At 41.7% G+C, this 20063-nt stretch overlaps 2 protein-coding genes across 3 annotated transcripts in view; one reads left to right on the top strand and one right to left on the bottom strand.

Moving 5' to 3' along the window:
• Positions 1-1195: 1195 nt before the first annotated feature.
• Positions 1196-8641, bottom strand: map6d1 (MAP6 domain containing 1). The gene is made up of 3 exons (XM_005476223.4): positions 6996-8641; positions 5993-6320; positions 1196-1851 (listed from the first exon to the last, which is right to left on the bottom strand). The coding sequence occupies exons 1-3, from the start codon at positions 7544-7546 to the stop codon at positions 1771-1773; spliced, it is 960 nt and encodes a 319-aa protein (XP_005476280.1). The 5' UTR covers positions 7547-8641; the 3' UTR covers positions 1196-1770.
• Positions 8642-13040: 4399 nt separating this feature from the next.
• The window catches only part of ece2a (endothelin converting enzyme 2a), a 100389-nt gene continuing 93366 nt past the window's right edge, over positions 13041-20063 (top strand). Inside the window, exons 1-2 of one of the 2 annotated variants that reach the window (XM_005476222.4) lie at positions 13041-13375; positions 14435-14599. In XM_005476222.4, the coding sequence (XP_005476279.1) occupies positions 14440-14599 (160 nt within the window). In that variant the 5' untranslated portion in view covers positions 13041-13375; positions 14435-14439. The remainder of the gene's footprint in view (positions 13376-14434; positions 14600-20063) is intronic. The other variant, XM_003437942.5, reaches the window with a different exon arrangement.

Raw genomic sequence — 20063 nt, 5'->3', positions numbered from 1 at the left:
TCTTTTTTATGTTTTTGATAAATACAATCATACATGAACACTGTGCTGAACCCAGGTTACTGATACAGGTGCCTGTTACCGGCTGCTTAACAAGTAAACAGCCAGTTACTCAAATTACACGGTTATAATGCTGTGCAAGTTTTTAAATGGTTATTAGTGAGACTTCTGCAAATATGCTCAGTGTTTGTCTGGACTATCCACCATAATATTATTTTAAAGGACTGATTTGACTCATTGGCACGTTGTACAGATGCTGGATTTAAAAGTGCACCGATCCTGTTATTTTTTATATACACTCTTAACAGCCACTTTATTAGGTTAATTCTGGGTTTTACCAACTTTTTCAACAAGGTGCTGGAAACATTCCTCTGAGATTTTGGGCCATATTGACACGACATGACACGGCATCACGTAGTTACTGCAGGTTTGTCAGCTGTACATCCATGATGTGAATCTCCTGTTCCACCACATGTCAGAGGTGCTCTATTATTGAGATGTGGTGACTGTGGAGGTCACTGAGTACAGTGAACTTCCTCGTCGAATGTCAAACTTTGTTGAGCCCATGTGACCTGTAGCTTCAGTTTTCCATTCTTAGCTGACACAAGTGACACTCGGTGTGGTCTTCTGCTGCTGTCGCCCATCTGCTCCAGAGTTGCATGAGTTGTACATTAGGAGATGCTCTTCTGCATACCTTAGTTTTCTTCTGACCTTTGACATCAAGAAGGTATTCTCATCCAGAGAACTACAGCTCACTGCATGTTTTCTCTTTTTTGGTCCAGTCTCTATAAACCCCAGAGATGGTTGTGTGGGAAAATCTCAGATCAGCAGTATCTAAAAATACTCATCCCAGCCTGTCTGGCACCAACAGCATCACTAACTTTAAGCATCTTTCTTCCTTATTCTGATGCTCGGTTTGAAGCTGCTCTCAGGAGGTCACCTTGAACATGTCTGCATGACTAAATGCGCGGAGTTGCTGCCAAGTGATTGGCTGATTAGATATTTGAACTAGCAAGCAGTTGAAAAGGTATACCTAATAAAGTGACCAGTAAGTGTAATTGCTCACTCTCTTGCTGTGAGTTAGAAGTTGGGTTCAGTTCACCAGAGAGATTAACAGGCTCTTATTTGCAATCAAGACTGAAAAGGTAAACATGACTAACAGAACAATGGGAGGAAGAAATACAACTGAGGAGGCATCTGAAAGTAACAACCTAGCTAATTATCTTTTATTGTCATTTATCTTACATTACTCATTTGCTCTTTTTCTTTAACAACAGATTTACAAAAAAATTGAGACCAACTAATACTTTTTCCAAAATGACAAACTAAATGGATGCTGAGGAAATAACTTATTTTCAAGCAGATTTCTAGCAACACCAAAGGGCAACACAGTAGTCTACGCAGGTAAAGGTCCTTCATCACTGGTGCACACTCTGTTTTTTTTTTTTTGTTTGTTTGTTTTTTTTTATGTTCAGTGAAAGGACAAAATAGCAGGCACACACACCAACGCACAAATTCACACACCAACACACAGAGCAGCCAGTTTCTTGTGCGTTTATGCAAAAACAACAACCAAAAAAATCTACTTCATTACATGCATGTTCATTTCCATTGCAACAGGGGGAGGAAAGAGCTGTCTAACTATCTCCATTTGGGATGCTGAGTCTGGCTCCCTATCCTTCCAAACAATACATTCCCTTGCATAGATTCTTGTGTTGTGGAATGAAGTGAGAACATTCCCCGTGTCGACTCAAAGCAGAATGGCAGCAGCCGTCAGATGTTGAAGACCCTCGAAGATCCGCTTTGAAAGACAGCAGAAGGGTTTGGAGGGAGTTTGGTCCTCACCAGATGTTCCTGCAAGACAGATAAAGAGCGCGGGTGTAACAGCAGTCTTCTAAAGTGGTCAGGGAGATGGGAGCGAGTGCGGCAGCTGTGATGCTCGCGCCACACCCATGAAATGAGAGGAGACTGGTCGGACTGAGCTGTCAAATAACATCAGGTCTTGCTGTCAGAATGCTAGCAGTGTGGACTGGGTTGCTTTTTTCCCTCTTTAGTGCTGATCTGTTCTGCTGATGGCAGCTTCCCCCCATCTCCCCCCCCCAAAAAAGGAAAATAAAATCTGGCCAGACTTTTAATCTGGGCTTTGGTGAATAAAACATGGAGACGTTGACCACACTCTGTTCTCTCTAACAATTAATAGATCTGCCCATGATAATGGGCCCAGACTTCTTCAGTTTCTACTTGCATATCTAGCTGAAGTCTGGCAGGTTTTTGTCGGCCAATCAGAGCACAAAATCTTTGGAGAGCCCTTCAGACTGTGGTCCCAGCTCCACTGTGAGTCTGACTACACAGCCTTGTGGGTGGCAGGGAAGGCAACACTTTTTGTTTAGCAAGTTGGGTTGTTGTGTGACTGTTTTCAGCCCCCAACACTATCACACACAGACACACACACTGTCTTCTCTGCTCTGTGCAGCAGCCAGGTCTGCCTCTCTCCTAAATTAGATTGGTGCCAAACGAGACTGCAACCCAATGCAACATTGCACTTTAACAGATAATCCATCAAATGGTGCACACTGCTCCCCTCCCCCCACATCTCCATCAATTATCTATCACACAGTGTCCCCCCCACCTCCCACCTCCCCGTCTGAGTCGCTTTCCCCTCACTCTTTTGCCTTTCCCCTGGTTTTAGTACAATCCTCACTTGTCTATATAAGCCGTGCCAAGTTGGCACCGGACACAGCCTCTGTAGTCCTGGGCAGCGTGGGAACGAGGATGACGTCCAAGTGAAAGAACAGGGGGAGACAGCTTGGCAAAAATGAGGGAGGAAAGAGAAAAATAAATAACACATGTAGAACTGTAGAAACTTAGGGCTGACTTACGGGGGCGAAGGAGGGAAATAAATGGGGTAACGCTGACTGATCAGAAAACCATCTACGACTGTAACACACAACAACTTCTGATCGCTCTCCGAGCCTGTTAGAGGAGGAGGTGGAAAAATCTGATTCCAATGCAGGGATTTGCCATCCCCCCTGCCAAATGAGTAAATGGAGGTAACCGGAAATTTTAGGTTAGATTTTCCCAGCAGGCCATTTAATCCGCTTCATGCATTTTAAAGCCATTGACTCGACTGTGCATCTCTCTTCCTGCCATAGAAGAACGTAGTCCTCTTAATACACTGTAGTCGCAAGTTATGAAGGGTTGCCAATGACCTGCAAGGGAGAGAAATCTCAGGAGGCTGCTCGCTGCCTGTGAGCTATATGTGAAATAACTGAGGATTTGTCACAAGCGCTCCTGCCGTGGTTTTCACTCTGCGCACTGGTGGTTTTGTCTTGCTTATCCCTGACACACACTGCAGATTATACAAGCCGTCCTCACAAATCTGTTTGCCTTGCGATGCAGTTGCCAGGAATGATTGCTTCCACAAACACACACACATACACACACTGCTGCAAACTAACTGGGTGTCAGGTTTAACTGAGGTTCATTCTCTCACCTCGATACCTCCTCTCCCTGGGATGCGTTAAATTGGGTTTGCAAGTTCAGTGAGTTCAAGATGAACGCAGCACTCGTCTTAAAAAAAAAAAAGGCATCGCTGTTTTGTTTTTTATGTCATGAAATCAGAGCCGGGTTTTGTCTGTCGAGACGGATTTGATCTGTTATAGGTGAGGGGAGGGGGCACAAATTGATTTAAAGAGTAATGAGAGTTTTATGGCTGCCCACCTCCTTTTTCATCAGGAGCAGATTACCATTAAGTTAACCGTTACATCTCTTAATGAGCTGCTGGTCTGCCTGCTGAATGAAGATGGTTGATGCTGATGCTGATGATAAAACACCAGATATGGACAAATACCAGCTGAATACTATGACCCAGTATAATGTGTACTGGAGTGGGACGTGTAATGCTTGGTCAGACACGTCTGCAGGGGGTTAGTGAGTCAATAAATGAGTCGGCAATGAGTGGGCCATCGGTAACCGGTGTGGATTATCTAATGCCGCCAGGCTGGGCTTGTGTCACACTGACAGATTGTGGAATGCCAAAGTGCACGCAACGCTGAAAGACTGCACAATAAGAATGTACAGGAAATATCTACTGCACTCTTTCTGAAGCTTGGCCCACTGGCAGCAGCACATCTCCTCTTAATGTGACCTGAACTCTCACTCCAACTGGGCCAGTGTTATTATTAGAGTCTGTGTCCTGCCATTGACATCCCATCCCTTCAACCTCCATTAGCATCACACAGCAAAACCGAGGTACGCTGCAGCTTAACGGACCAGGCGTTGTTCAGAAAGTGATGCAAATAACTACAAAGTTGTATCATTCTGCTCTCGTGCATGAATTGTTTTTTTTAACTGAGTCTCTCAAACAGTTGCTAAAGTGGGAGCCACGTGTTCGTTTCACCAGAAGAGCACGTGTGTCAGATTTCCCTGAAAACCAGTCGGCTTAAGATGTTACTGAGGCAGCTGTTGTAACACAGATGAGCTGACCTGACTGGGTCCAGCCCACAGCTGCCCAGCTCTCCAGTGGCAGATGGCACTGAGTGGTGAGGGTGGAGGAGAGGAATGGCACTAAACATCTGGAGATTCCCCCAAAACTGTCTCCCTAAGTATCAGCTGACAGCTGAACAGAGACAGCATTTAGGCAGCAGACTCAGTACTTTTATGTCAGATATGCACCAGTTTTATTATAGTTATTATTATTTTAGAGAAACTAATGAAGAAGAAGAGTATGATACTTTAGAAATTATATAATTGAAGCATAGTGCTGCCTGTAACACATGCAGTAGAGTAGCATCACAGAATAAGTCTTGAACCACACCACTTAACCTTTGAATTCAGGTGGGGGTTTTTTTTAGTCACATGGCCTCACCTGTGCACCTTGGCATGCATTCGGTCTTCGCAGACATTTGTGAAAGAATGGGTGCACTGAATTTCAGCATGGTGGTGTAATAGGACGCCACCGCTGCAATAAGTCAGTACTTCTCTACTCGATATTCCACCATCAGGTGTGAGTGATATTGTTGCAAAGTGGAAGCGTTTAGCAAACACAGCAACCCAGAGACAAAGTTTCAGACCGTGTGAAGTGCATATAGGTCTGCAACTCGCCGCTGACTCAACAGCTGCAGAGCTCCAAACCTTCTCAGGCATTAACATCGCTTCATGGCATTGGTTTCCAAGGATAAGCAGCTCCTGTATGTGTAATGTGTAGTAGCCCCAGGACTTTTGTTCATATAGTACGTATGACCCAAAAAGTTTAATATTCAGTGTAACTCAAACATACTTTCTATACATAGAAATATAGAATAAATAGATAATGAATTTTCTCCCTAAAAATCTGCATTGTTCAGGCCTTATATGACCCATACTGAGCATCACCTTATAATTTAGCTGTGAGTTATTCTGTGTGGTTGTTGCTCAGGCAAAGCCCTATAAATCTGCAATCTGAGAGGATATGATTATATTTATATGTATATGACGTATATGATGTATATGATATCACTGGAGTTTCACTGGATATCTAGAGAAGCACTGCTGTGCTGTGTCATAAAGAGAAATCGCTTCTTTTAATAACAGCAAAGATTATAGGATCACACGTTTCATTGCTGCTATGATCAGAACTGATTTCTAGACAGATGTCAGTCAGTTCGCTGACTGAACTGGACTGCAGTTCAGAGAATTACACATGTAATTTGTTGTCCTCATCAACCCAGTTGTATTCAGGCCACAGTAGAGAGTGTAGCACCAGCACTGTTACCTAACATGGTACATGGCCTGTTTTAAACAGCTGGGTCACTTTGAGCCTCTCAGGGACAGAATGCTGTATCACTTTTCTGTGATGCCCCAACAGCAACAGGCCGCCGTGGAGATGAGTGAAGATGACTTTCAGGATGAGCGAGCCTGGATTTAAACGTGCAGCTCTAACAATGAACTGTGTGTGGTTTTCTTTAAACTTTCGACATAAAGCATGGCTCCTTGAACTCAATGATTATGCGCCTACCTCTCCTTTGATTGTTCCACTGAGCTCGGTCCTCTCAGGCAGGATGCTCTGCTGGAGGCTGGATGGACTCTGTGATCTGTAGGCTTGAAGGGCAGTGGGGGCAGGCTGGGGGACGGCGGCAGGTTGGATGTTGGAGGCAGCGGATGGGATCACGTGCTCTCCTTGATGCAGACCCGTGGACCTGCCGACCTCCCCCCTGTAGGCAGCCTGGTAGCTGGTTTCACGTGGGACGTGAGTGGCTTCTGTCCCAGGGCTGGAGTACTGAGCTGGGGGGGTTTTCCTCGCACTTTTGGCCGGTCGCACCCCCGTCCAAGGCCTGTACTCTTGCCTGGAGGTAGAGAAGTGTATGAGTAGAGTGACAAAGCTGGAGGGGGACTTCTGGAGCATGAAGTAACACCAAAGACCGAATTAATGGAGAAATTAAACAAAATAATGTTCTAGTAATATGGATTGGGCTTAATATATTCCATTCTTTAACAGCTGATGCAGCAAACTGCAGAATAAGAGTCCTGATGAAACATGTGGGCGTTTATCAGTATCTTGGCTGTAATGAGTATGAATTCAATTCCCAAAGTGTATATACTAACTCTGCCTGGGGGTCTAGATGAACCAGAGGTCATGAGAAGTATCTGAGGGGGTTATATGTTTGGTTTTTTCATCTTTGAAATGTATTCAAATGAATCAACCTTTTAAAAAAAATCCCATTTTAAAGGATTAAAAGCTAGAAAAGGTTGAAAAACACAGACCTCCATATAGATGGGATACAGTGCCAGCACAAATCCTACACCATACTTGCGCTGTCCCATATACGAATATGAAACGTGTGTGAGAATTATTTAATGAGCCCTCGTCTCCACGCAGGCTTGTTGGCTCGACCTTGGAAGTCGCTGAACTAGTAATAAATCGAGTCTAATTAAGCATCAAAGCAGGCATGAGCACATCACCGGCACACGCGCTGTGAACAGCGCTCGGTGCTGAAACAAGGTGAGAGAGGATCTCAGACCTGTAGGAGCTGGTTTTGCTCTCCTCCATCACCTGCTGCTCCCCCCATCTCTGCCCCTTGCCCCTCTCCTCTCTCTCCCCCCGGCTCTCCCCAGGCTGACCCTGGACGTGGTAAGTATTCACCGGGCTGTCCGACATACAGTCTGCCCTGCTCCCCTCGTTACTAATCCACGGGAAATTCTCCTTCCTGGGGATGGGCCATGGTTTGAAATCCTGCTTGTACTGGGTGACGCTGGGGAAAGGTACTCCCGGCGGGTGGTAGTCTTCCCGGGGCTTGTAGCTGGGCTCCTTCCGTGACCTGAAAGATCCTCGGGTCCCAGTGCCATCCGCGGGCGCATGAGGGGAGCCTTTGGCACGCGTGTCCGGAGTTGGTGTGTAGTTATTGCCGGGTGCGCGCTCCGAAACGGAGACCTGCTTGGTGACGGACCGCACCTCCTGCTCGGCGATGTCCGAGTAGTTCTGGATGGTGAGAGGGACGGAGAGGTCCGATTTGTCGAACTGATTCCAGAAACGAGCCAGGCAGCAGACTCTGCTGATGCACGGCCAAGCCATACTCCCTCTAACTGCCGGAGAGGAGAAAAGAAGAAGAAAGGGGCGAAAAAGAAACAAAAAGAACTGAAAAAGAAGAGAAAAGCGATCAGAGGTTACATTCAGACAGAGTGTCGCCCTCCCTCTTCGCCCGTTTCTGAAAAGCTAAGAGTGTATAGCGTCCAGGAGTCCATGTCAGCCAGCAGAGGAGTGCCAGCAGAGATGAACCGGTCTGTCGGGGACCGTCATTGAATATTCCTCTCACGTGGTCTGTGATAGTGCCTCCACTATGCAGAGGAATCTGTGGCAAATTATTCTCCGCATCTCCACAAGACGGATCCCGGCGTCTGCGCGGGTCTGACTGGACTGGACATGGTTATCTGTCTCCACTTCCTCACACGACTCCACTTCCTGCAGCGAAAAGCTCGAGAAATTGCTGTTTTGCGGCTTCTCCCGCTGCAAATCACTAAAATGATCGTACCTTGTTCACAGTGAGGTTACATAATGATGCAGCTTCGGTGTAGGCTGCTCCACAGTAAGGCTGCACTGGTTACAGTCATTTCTTGATGTTGTTTTTTTAAGTCACGCACACACGAGTCAAACGAGCCCAGCTGGGAAATGTGAGGATGAGTGGATGGACTATTTTTTTCAGATGTTTCTCAAAATTTCCCACAGTAAGTTCAGTTTAACCATGTGTTGCGTCAACCTGCTTCATAACCACTGAAGGGGAACTAATCAAGTCACTAAATTAGACTTTCAAATGCATTTAAAGTGCACATAAAACAGCATTTACTTTTCTTTGCTGCCTGCAGACATTATAATGTAATGTAAAGGAGACAAACGGGCCACAGAAGACAGCAGTAACATCAGTAACATCATGTTCCTGGTATAAAAAAAAAAAGAAAAGAAAAGAAAAGAAATAATGACGGTTGAGGTTTCAGGGTCCTGTGGAGACCTCTCTGTTCACAGCTACACAACGACTCCATAACATTAACAATGCCTGCGTGTACATTCTGGACTGGGTCATATAAATGGGACACACAAGTTAAACTGATAATGACATGAATCTGTTGGCTATTACATATAATTGCAGGAGAACAAGGTGTAGTTCACTGTGAATCAATCAATCAATCAATCAATAAACCTAACAATTCAAACATGTAACAGAACTTTCTGATCACTTTTAACGTTTTCCTGTTCATTAAATCAATAAAATTACATAAATTAACACGTCTCCAGGAAAATAACATGATCATCACAAAACAATAATAAATAATAAATTATAAACCCAATTACTAGTGCTGCAATAGTATTAGGCCTTTTTGGGGGTGATATATCATTTTATTACATATGGATTAAATTTCCAAAATGTTTTAGATAGAATTACATTTTATTTAACATAAAGCATACGAAAATTCACAGGATCTCTTGTAAATTAAAGCTACAAAACTATATTTAAAATAAAAGTTTCTGCATTTTAGAATATGGTAAATTTATATTATTTATCAGTCTTGTTCAGTATTTTTAATATAATATATTATATTATATGTTATAATATATAATATAATACATATGGGACCACTATGGCTTTATGGTGAAACGATGTGGGCAGCAGCAGGCGTACATTAAACCAGAGTGGGTTCTGTTTGGTTCCACTCATGCAGGACCCTTCATGACATACTCTTAGTGGGCAGCATACTACACGTGCCTTTTCCACGGTCAGCCTAGATTGCAGGTTAGTACATTAGTATGTGGCACTTAGAAAATGTGAGCCCACACAAATTTGTAATATTTTTGTGGGCTCACAATTGACTGTTTCTGACCATTTGGCTGGAGCACTATTAACATTTAGCGCTACAGCAAGAATTTATGTAATTTCCTCCCAAACTCAAGTTGCACCATTAGCCTTATTACAGAGCTGCCTGAAGCTGATGGTGTCCACAATACATATAAGACTGGTGTTAATAATCTCATGGATTGTTTCAAATGATCAGTTTGGCTTTTTCACTATGAGAAAAAAAAAATGCCACTACACCCTTAATATGACGACTGTCTTTTATTTTTTTTTAAAAAAATGAATTGAATTAATATAACATAACTGTATTTGAAGTTATATTAGACGTTCAGAGACTGTGAGTGTTTACTCTGTTCATTTATGAATATTTGTCCATAATGGCTAACTGGCAATAATCCTTTTAGAAGAAATCAAGACGTGCTGTACTTCTAGTATCTACGAGACTAGTTGTTTAGAGTTTAGTAAATATAAAATACAAATAAGCATGAAATTAACAGAATGGGAAATGCTGCACTCACAGCATAAGAATTTCCCTTTTTCAGCTGTTCGCAGATAAAAATAAGACCTCAGGTTCACCCACAACAATTTAAGAACCACTCCAGTGAGTCTGAGACAGAAAAAGAAGCTCTTGATTATGAAGATGCGGGCCATAAATTTGTTCAGGTATAGATGCCACAGACTTTACAATGTAATTGTAAGCAAATCACCAAAACAGAGACTGAAATGGAACCAGCAGGGTTATTGGGTTTCTTGCAGCAGGTAGTAAGAAGCAAAAACGTTTAAGATAGCAGTATTATACTACCATCTGCAGGGGAAAGTACAACATTACATCTGCATAATGCTGTAGTAGGTGAGAGGAGCAAGGAAGACTAATCAGAATTTCCCAAAAATAACTGAAACCTAATTTCTGTTTTCTCGGTAATTACATTAAAGGTGTATGCCTTGTACCATGATTTGGTAATCAGGGTGGAATAAATACCAACAAAAAGAAGACAAATGTCACATTGTTCAGCATTCTTCCTGTTTGAAATTATTCAGTTCCAGGGAAACTGTTTTGATACAAGTGCAATTTAATGATTAAAACTTTCTTGCAGATGCAATCTTTTCTCTTTGTTTTCTTTTTGGTGGGTGCGGTTAGCTGTTTGACCAACACAGACGGTGTTCACGGGCAGAGCTGATAAACAAAAGAGCTGTGACTGGGCATTATTCTTCAGTACAAATGTATTCAGCTGAGCTAACTGAGAACAGACAGCACATAATGTAATAAGAAATGTAGCACAAAATATGAATTTGGTTTCCACCGCTGACCTTGCTTTGTGTGTCCTGTGAGGAACTTCTCTACTGGAACTGATGAAGCTTCTCGGATGAGAGGTGAAACGTCTTCAAGCAACCTAAAGATGTCCAGACGCTTTTCTTTCCAAGCTCCTTAGACTACGATGACCTGGATGACTGAGAACCTTCGCAGACATACTTCTCTATAAATTATTTCAGTTTTGTTAATGTGATCATTCTTTCTTTAAAAGCCACCTCGTCATGAAACGCTATAATGTTTTTTATAGTTCAACATATGAGGGTTGATAAGTAATCATCATTTAATTATATATTTTTTTTAAATGACTTAAAATCTAAAATATAAATATCCATTGAGTTGTCTCTAAATAGCTTGTTTTTAACTATAATATATATATTTACTTATAATTTATTCTATATATCTACTTTATATGTGGATTTTTGGCATCTGGACAGCAAAGGAAGAATCTCATTGTACAGAGAAACATTTTTCATTGTTCTTCAAATTAAAGTTTGAAGCGGGAAAGGAAACAAATCACTTTTGGACTCATTTTATGTTGTACACACATTTTCTCTTCCTTTAGTAGTTGGTTTAATTATAGAAACCAAGATTATAGAACAAATACCAGGTATGCCTATGCATTCTTCTTCTTCTTAATTTGAAGGACAGCTTTAACAAACCGATGACTGAATAAAACGTTTTCTACAGGGTGGGCCATTTATATGGATACACCGTAATAAAATGGGAACGGTTGGTGATATTAAAGTCCTGTTTGTGGCACATTAGTATATGTGAGGGGGCAAATTCCTCAAGATGGGTGGTGACCATGGTGGCCATTTAGAAGTCGGCCATCTTGGATACAACTTTTGTTTTTTCAATAGGAAGAGGGCCATGTGACACATCAAACTTATTGGTAATGTCACAAGAAAAACAATGGTGTGCTTGGTTTCAACGTAACTTTATTCTTTCATGAGTTATTTACAAGTTTCTCTTTGTTCACAGCCATTGACATGTCGAAGAGGTTAACACGTGAGGAGCGGATCGAAATTGTGTTGATATCTGGTGAATGCAGTAACTGGGTCATTGCAGCAGATTTCAATGCAAGACACCCTACGAGACCACCCATCTCCCATGCTACAGTTAGCAAACTGCTTGCTAAGTTTCGTGAAACTGGTTCAGTGTTGAATTTGCCAGAATGTGGACGCAAGAAAACTGTCACTAATGAAGAAACATCAGTGGCTGTCCTAGCTTCATTCAGCAAGAGCCCACAGCGTAGCACTCGCCGCATGTCACTGGACAGTGGCATTAGTCGAACATCCTTTCGGTGGATATTAGCTACTCACAAATGGCACCCTTACAAACTCCAGCTACTGCAGCATCTCAAAGAGGATGACCCAGATCGGCGGACAGAATTTGCAGAATGGGCAAAACAAAAATTGGAACAGGACCCCCAGCTCACGCAGAAGATTTTGTTCAGTGATGAGGCAAACTTTTATGTGAATGGTGAAGTTAACAAACAAAACCACCGCTATTGGTCTGACACTAACCCACATTGGATGGATCCCTCCAAGACTGTTGGAACAACAAAAGTGATGGTTTGGTGTGGTATATGGGGTACAACGATAGTGGGTCCATTCTTCATCAATGGAAACCTCAAGGCCACTGGATATTTGAAATTGCTACATGATGATGTGTTTCCCTCTTTATGCACTGAAGCTGGCAGGTTCCCTGAGTTTTTCCAGCGAGATGGTGCACCACCACATTATGGGTGCCAGGTCCGAGCATTCCTAGATGAACAGTTTCCTGGGAAGTGGATTGGTCGTCGTGGGCTAGTTGAATGGCCCCCAAGGTCTCCTGATCTGACCCCCTTAGACTTTTATCTTTGGGGTCATCTGAAGGCAATTGTCTATGGTGTGAAGATACGAGATGTGCAGCACCTGAAACTACGGATACTGGATGCCTGTGCTGGCATTTCTCCTGCGGTGTTGCTATCAGTGTGTGAAGAGTGGGAGAAGAGGGTTGCATTGACAATCCAACACAATGGGCAGCACATTGAACACATTTTATACGTGGTCAGAAACTTGTAAATAACTCATGAAAGAATAAAGTTACGTTGAAACCAAGCACACCATTGTTTTTCTTGTGACATTACCAACAAGTTTGATGTGTCACATGGCCCTCTTCCTATTGAAAAAACAAAAGTTGTATCCAAGATGGCCGACTTCTAAATGGCCACCATGGTCACCACCCATCTTGAGGAATTTGCCCCCTCACATATACTAATGTGGCACAAACAGGACTTTAATATCACCAACCATTCCCATTTTATTATGGTGTATCCATATAAATGGCCCACCCTGTACATTTATTGTAACAAACGAAGATCGCTTGAATGCACCGTAGCGATTTGACAGATTTTACAAAGAGTACGTGAAAGCAACACAACTCTAGACACCGCAGTGTTGAATTGTATCGCTCCGCCTCCTTTAAAGCGTTGACTCGTAAGAAATAGAAAAACTCAGAGACAACATTTTTCTGTTCAAGCGATTTTTATCAAATGAGGGAAGTTTAAGACGGGGCTCACTCTACTTTCTGTAGTACCAAGGTTTATTTTGATAGAAACGTGGGAGTGAAAGTGAGCTCACTCGGTCTGACGACTGTTGTTTCTGTTAACACGTGGATTCATTCCCACCCAGGAAACGGCCTTTTTAATGTAATTTTTTTTACAAAGCTGCTGAAGTTAACGACAAAACGAGAAAAAAAGTAAGTAAGTAAATGACTGTCATACTTTGTGCAATCTTTCGTTGTCAACTACATGAACAAACTGAACTGACTGCGAGAGGTAGTCCGCCGCATCCACGCATGCGCTCTATCTACAGTCGCTGAATGGGTGGCGAGGGAAGTTCAAGAGTTTGACACAACATTGAAGTAGCGTCTGTTTGTTGTGTTTTTCTTTGGCGTTGTGTCACTACAGTGTTGCTGTCTGCCGGGTCTATGCACGATCCTGCCAAAAAGTGGCTGCAAGTGTTTGCATATGTTATTTTTAATGTCTAGTAAACGTGTTTATATTAGTAAATAGGCTGTAGTAAACAGGATTTATGAAGGTGTAATATATAAAATTAAAGAAACAACAACTATTTTTCAGGTATCGTTTTGACTCTGATTGTGTGTTCTACATTATAATCAGTCCCTTTTTTTCCTAGTTAAAATATTTTTCAAAATATGTAATTCATGAGAGATGTTTGACAAATTATAGGGTCAACAAATCAGTCACAACAGTTTGAATACCAGTGTTGTGCCAAAAGCGATTTCCTGTATTTGCCAAATGATTGTGGGAATTTAAACTTTTTTAAATTACTTGTTGGCCTATAATGTGTCGAAAAATACAAACACAAAAAGTAATGAAATAATTAAAGACAAAACCTCCAGTAGATTTTTTTTTCTCTAGTAAAGCTGAGAGTCACAGTAAAAACAAATCACAATTTATTTTACAGTAACCTGGGTAGTCATAACATTTTGTATTATTTTATTTATTTTATTAGGTGATTATTTTCGCAGCCAGTCATTTGGTCTGTAAATTGACAGAAAAAGAACGACAACCTAAAAACAACACAATAATGCTGAAACCACAATGAAATGGAAAAAGCACAGTGAAATGCATCACTGCATACCTAAAACAGATTTATCGGATGCTTGTGATCTGCCGAAGATCTTGCAGCGTCACTGGACAGTAGTTTAATTTTTTAAAGTGTGAGTGGGTTCACACAAAAGAAGTCTTGTTATAGTCTGACACAGTGTTATGCTACATATTTTTGTCATGCTCCAGAGAATATGGACTACCTGCCAGACAACAACTCCAGGTACAAAGACGTCGCCTACTGGGATGAAAGATACACGACGGAGCAGTGCTATGACTGGTTGGGGGGTTTCTCCAAATTCCAGCACATTCTGGAAAAATTTGTAAAGAAAGAGGACTCTATACTGATACTGGGTAGGTAGTTTTCTCTATTTATTGTATTATTTTTACTTGTAACATGTCCATTTGTTCGTTATTACCACAATATGGTGTACATAGGAAAAGAAAAATGCCACATGAACTTTTTTTTGTGGGAAGCGGAGCGAGCGTCCTGGAGAATTAGAGGTCGGAAATCCTGATCTGAATGGCAGATCTGTGTCACATGTCGGGCCTCATCTCTCGCCCCCGCTTCTTGTCACCTCTCCGCTGTGTGCTGTCACATAAAGGGACAAATCCCTGCCAGCGTTTCTCATCACGACTGTCGCATATCACCCTCACGGTTGTCATTACTGCCATTATAATCACTGTTATTAATTAAATCCAGCCAGGCAGCCGTTTGCATAGAAATGTGCCGACGTGTTGGCGTGGGGGAAGCGGCCTGAGTACTCTGACATGAAAAGTATCAATGCAGTTAACATGTGGCTGCATGTGAAGAGAATTTTTAAATCGGGTCCTTTACTTGGAGCTCGGTATTAACTGAAAATTGCCAATTTTCTTTAAACACCAACAACCATGATAAAACCCAGTACATCAGAAAGCTGGCAAATCGTGCAGCGTCTGGGACATTTATTTTAAACAAAAAAACATCTTCATTGTTTATAAAACGTTATATCATCACGCTGGTGTCTGTTACTGTGACTCATTTGTTATGTTGACAGAATCCTGCGAGCAGGAGGGCTCGAGAACGATATAAACGAGCATAAACCTTCTTCTAATGGAGTAGATGATCTGATTTGATTTGCATACATTTGCATATTATTGTGCTGTGGTTCCTCACATTTACACCAAAATGTGAGACTCAAAAACAATCTAAATACACATGCTAAATGAGGATTTTCTTCCACCTGCCTTATGTCGTGTTGTGTGGTGCCAGAGAGCAAGGCATGGACGCAAAACCTCTGGGGTGTCCTGTGCTGTTGGATACTGGGATGTTAGCAGTTGATCTTTTTGGCAATGTGAGTTGCAAGTTGTAGAGCATCCTTTGGGTGTGCAACCGGACCAGCATCTTGTGCTATTTGTCTTGTTCCTTCAACTAGTTTTAAGCACTCTTTGCACTGTGTCAGAGCTGCTGCTGCTGCTGTGCCAATGCCGTGGGGGTGGGGGGGGGCATCAACACCAATGCCAGCCTGTATTGCATTGTTGCAGGAAATCACTATCATTCATTGAAGAGAGGGTTGGTTTTAATGTTGTGGCTGTTTGGTATATATATATCATATATACATATATTTTTTAATAGCACAAAAGACAATGTTTTATTATAAACTAATTGATAAATTACTCTTATGATGAAATATGGAGGCTTGTTTCCGCCACTGGACAAAAAGTAAAATTGCTATTCATAAGTCATGGCTGACAAGCTCAAACTTCTGAAAAATTAACTTAAAATTTAGAAGATCAATTTAAAACTTTGACTTAATGGCTTGAAATTTAAATTTCAAGCCATTAAGTCAAAGTTTTGAGATGCTAGTCTGAAATTATGACTTGTGGATGAAAAAAAAAATTGTTTTGTTTTTGTCAGTGGTGGAAGCAAGCTTCCATAATGAACTGAGTGCTAAATTTCAGTACTTGGACTCGTTGGTAAAAGGAAACAGGAATAACCATCCTTCCTTTATAAAGATATTTAGTATTTCGTATTATTTAGTGGAGAATAATCCTATCAGGTTATGTTTAAAAACACTGCGGCAGGTCATACTAAATACTCATATGAATAATGTGGATTTTATGCTTTATTTTTAAGAGAAGCAACACTTGATTGTGTGGTTGGTGTGTTAAATGCATTTTGTTGGAGTAGCGTTTTTATAAGTGCCCACAAGATGTCACTGTTGTATCAAGATGAATCTACTTGAGCCCCCCACACCCCCACACCACCTGCAATACAGTTTTGTTTATGGTCCTGCTGCTCTGTCACACATAAACATTTGAATAGCGAACACTGTGTTCTGGCTGTTCAGCATACACTGAAGTCAGCATAAAGCATGTGGCTGCAGAACCACTTAGCATCTGGCTATTAGAACAATTATGGTAGTGCTTTCTTGATGTTATGATATTTATTTGAAGCCAGAGAAATAATTTATGTTTGTATATATTATTTTCCCTTTTTCCTGACCGAGAATACGGCTGTACACTTTTAGTTGATGCACTAATGAACCTCTCTTACAAAGAAAGATTTTGGACAGTCTAAATACTGCAGATGAGTTTTGTTTGTTGTCTATCACCAGAATTAGTTTTAGTTAAAGTCCATCAAGCTGAAATTGCACCTTTAAAGTTGTTTGTTATCGGGCTGTTATTACTTCTGAGAGGCACAGAGGGCTGCTGTAAGCCTGGGTGATGCATGCACAGTGGTGTTTTGTGTGTTAGAGGGGTTTGTTGAATGTGTGTCAGGGAGAGACAGCAGCTTTCTGTTGTGTTTTCGGGGGAGCCAAACCTACTAAAGTTGGGTACTGATTTCTCAGCAAAAGGCTTTGTGGTTTGATGATGCCTTATTCAGATAAATTTTTTAGGCTGGATGCTGATGGCCTGTCGCCCTGCTAGTTAGACACTGCTTTTCTTTTTTTAAGCTATAAGTTAGAACTATCGTATGCAGCCTCACTTTTTTGGCGTGTGTCACAGGCACCACCTACAGCAGAGGCGTGAGTGGGCTCTGAGGCTCTAGAGTCTGAGATATAAAATAGGTGCTCTTTCCTCTTCTGCATTACACTGCACCAGGTAACACGTTCTTCGTGCTGATTTAAACCCAAAGGAGAGCCATTATATCGCTTGGGAGCTCTCATGTCTCCGTGTCTGTTCTCTCGGTCTCATGCATTTTTATGACCCAGCATGTGTGGCGTTTTCTTCAACAGCACACGTGAACAGATGCTTAGCTATACAGGGAAGCCCTCATGTGTGCTAAAGATCTCTTAAATGCCCATACTGCACCGGCCACACTCATTTGTAAAGTCACGACACAAAAACCAGCGCATAACTTGATGTAGAGGAGGGCAGACTTAAAGAGAGATTCGAAATGCCGCTGTGGTTTTTGTTTGTTAATGAGTGAACAAAGGGAAATGGAAGGAAGGTAAATAACTAATCAGATTGGGGCCACTCATCTGTCTCAGATGGAGAGGTGATTTCCATTAAGATAGTCTGTACAGCACTGGGAGAGAAAGAGAAGAGACACACAGAGGGAGATGCATGAGAGAGCTCTCGAACATTTTGTTGCATCCTGTTGGCAGTTTTAATGTCTTTGTCCTTCCATTATCTTTAAAAAAAAAAATGTATTTCACAGTATTTCACATTTATCTGTAGACTGTCGTATCACATCTTGTTGGAAATCTCTCATTCTCTGTTTACCTGTTTGCTCCTTCTGTACTTCTTTCACACGTCACTTCTAAAGGCAGGCTTCCCAGCACCGTCTTTTCTTTTCCCACCTTCTTGGTAACCTACTTCTGCCTTTTGATATTAGTTGAGTTTGTAATAATCTCGTGTTCAGGGGTTCCTCTCATCTGAAAGTAAATGAATTAACATCAACCTGTGTAGTCAGACACTGGTGTGAGAATGTGGTGTAAACTACAAAAAAAAAACACATTTTGGGCCACGCCTCCTAATCTTTGAACTCTGATGTCTTGGTGCCTGCGCAGTCATCTAGGTAAGAGCTGTACAATCTGTGGTGTTTTACTTTTCTACTTAAAAATGTAAGTCTGGTGATATTGTGCGAGGTGCAGTCATAATGTTGCGTCATGCAATAAAAAGCCAGAAACCTTACCTTGCCGATAAACGTTGGTCAGGTGTGGTGGCATGAACCACAATTAAGGATGTTTCTGCTTCATCTCATCCTCTTCTATGCAACTGTCCCGACTCTGGATAGCCAACAATGACCCGGCTAAACCACAACAACAGCTCGTTATAAGCTAATGTTAGCCAGTGCTAGGGTAGAGTATCCTAAAAATCACACTTTTCCTCTGATAAACAGTTTGATTATTTTCTCTCGTCTTATGAGAGTTTCCAAGTTTCCAAGTCAGAAAAAAGAGAAAGAAAACAGAATTGGATTGACTGCAATCTACTGACATCTAGTGGTGAGATTTTACACACTGTACCTTTAAGAAAACTTTTTTCCTTCTTCCTGCAAGTAGTTAAAAGCAGACAGAAAATATAAAGCCATTGTTTCTATCCTTCCGATCATATGCTTTTCTAACATTTTTCTTTCAAGGTGTCATGAACATTTATGTCCACTAACAGTATAGATACTGTTTTCCCGCTTTACATAAGAATACTCAAAATACAGTATTGATCCCGTAGTCCCTCATGATCAACAAGGCGGTAAGATCATTTACAATCACACATCCTGCTTGGATGCTGCACTGCCCACTTCAGACACCCACTTCAAGCACACTGACATTGTGTGTTGCTTCTGCTTTAAAATAACGCAAGAGTTCAAAAACATCTCTATAAGGATGACCCCCAACTAATAATGCACTTGCTGTGAAAGCACCGATATTGGAGCATGCTGGATTATGAATAGGGCTTCAGTTATGAAACGCTCCTGCGGTAAAAAACAAACAGAAAAAACTAAACTGAACCCCAGGTTCAGTAATTGTTATTTTTAAAGCCGTGTGCGGCCTCATAATGTGTTATCGCTGCAGTCAACTGGCCTGGGGTGGTCTATGTTACAGCGCTGCATCAAGCAGTCCCCGACCCTCCCGACTGACCAGTGTGTCACTTAGCAATAATACGAAGCAATGATCAGCTCACACACGCTCCACTTCACACACGGCTCCCTCTTTTACGGCCTGCTTCAGGCTGCTGCCAGTGATGTAATGACCCCACATCTCCTAGTGGTCAGTGTGCTCATGGCTCGTTCCCCAAGGCGAGGGACGATGATGTAATGGCTCTTTTATCCTCAGTGTGAGTGTGTGTGTGTGTGTGTGTGTGTGTGTATGTGTGTATAGTTCAGATGTGTTTGTGGTAGTATCCCAAAAGTATCTATGCACCTACACAGAGGGCATGGCATGCGATCTCCCCTCAGACTAAAAGCTGCCTCTGAGGGTCTGAAGGTTTACTTACATACTGAATGCATGCATGTGTTTAAACATCAGAAGAATATTAAAATGAAGTGTAGCAGGAGGAAGCTTTGATGAAAACTTTACTGAAGCTTTCTTAGAATAACACACACACACACAACAACAAAAATCCGCAGATTTTTGCTTTTACTATAATAATTGATTAATTGTTTAAACCAATTCTTAAGCAGATGTGCTTATCACACACACATTCAAGCTTCTTGGTAGTTAGCTATTGTTGTTCTCAGTTGTATTTCATAGTAAACTACATATCTTTGTGTTTTGAAGTGATAATGAAACAGCACAGTTCTTCAAGAGGTCATCTTTGAGTTCTTGACATGTATACCACAAAATTAATCAATAGAAGTTTTGATCATTTATTATTTAAATTTTTCTTGCAAAGG

Source organism: Oreochromis niloticus, linkage group LG18 (genome assembly GCF_001858045.2).
Source record: "Oreochromis niloticus isolate F11D_XX linkage group LG18, O_niloticus_UMD_NMBU, whole genome shotgun sequence".
NCBI classification, from domain to species: domain Eukaryota; kingdom Metazoa; phylum Chordata; class Actinopteri; order Cichliformes; family Cichlidae; genus Oreochromis; species Oreochromis niloticus.
The sequence above is the reverse complement of the archived record's forward strand: the minus strand, read 5'-3'. Positions and strand labels throughout refer to the sequence as shown.

Coding starts and splice junctions, on each gene's coding strand:
- map6d1 (XM_005476223.4), bottom strand. CDS start 7,546: ATGGCTTGGCCGTGCATCAGCAGAGTCTGCTGCCTGGCTCGTTTCTGG. Junction 6,321..6,995: donor AGCAAAACCAGCTCCTACAG/GTCTGAGATCCT, acceptor CTCTACCTCCAG/GCAAGAGTACAGGCCTTGGA. Junction 1,852..5,992: donor GTGGAACAATCAAAGGAGAG/GTAGGCGCATAA, acceptor TCTGTCTTGCAG/GAACATCTGGTGAGGACCAA.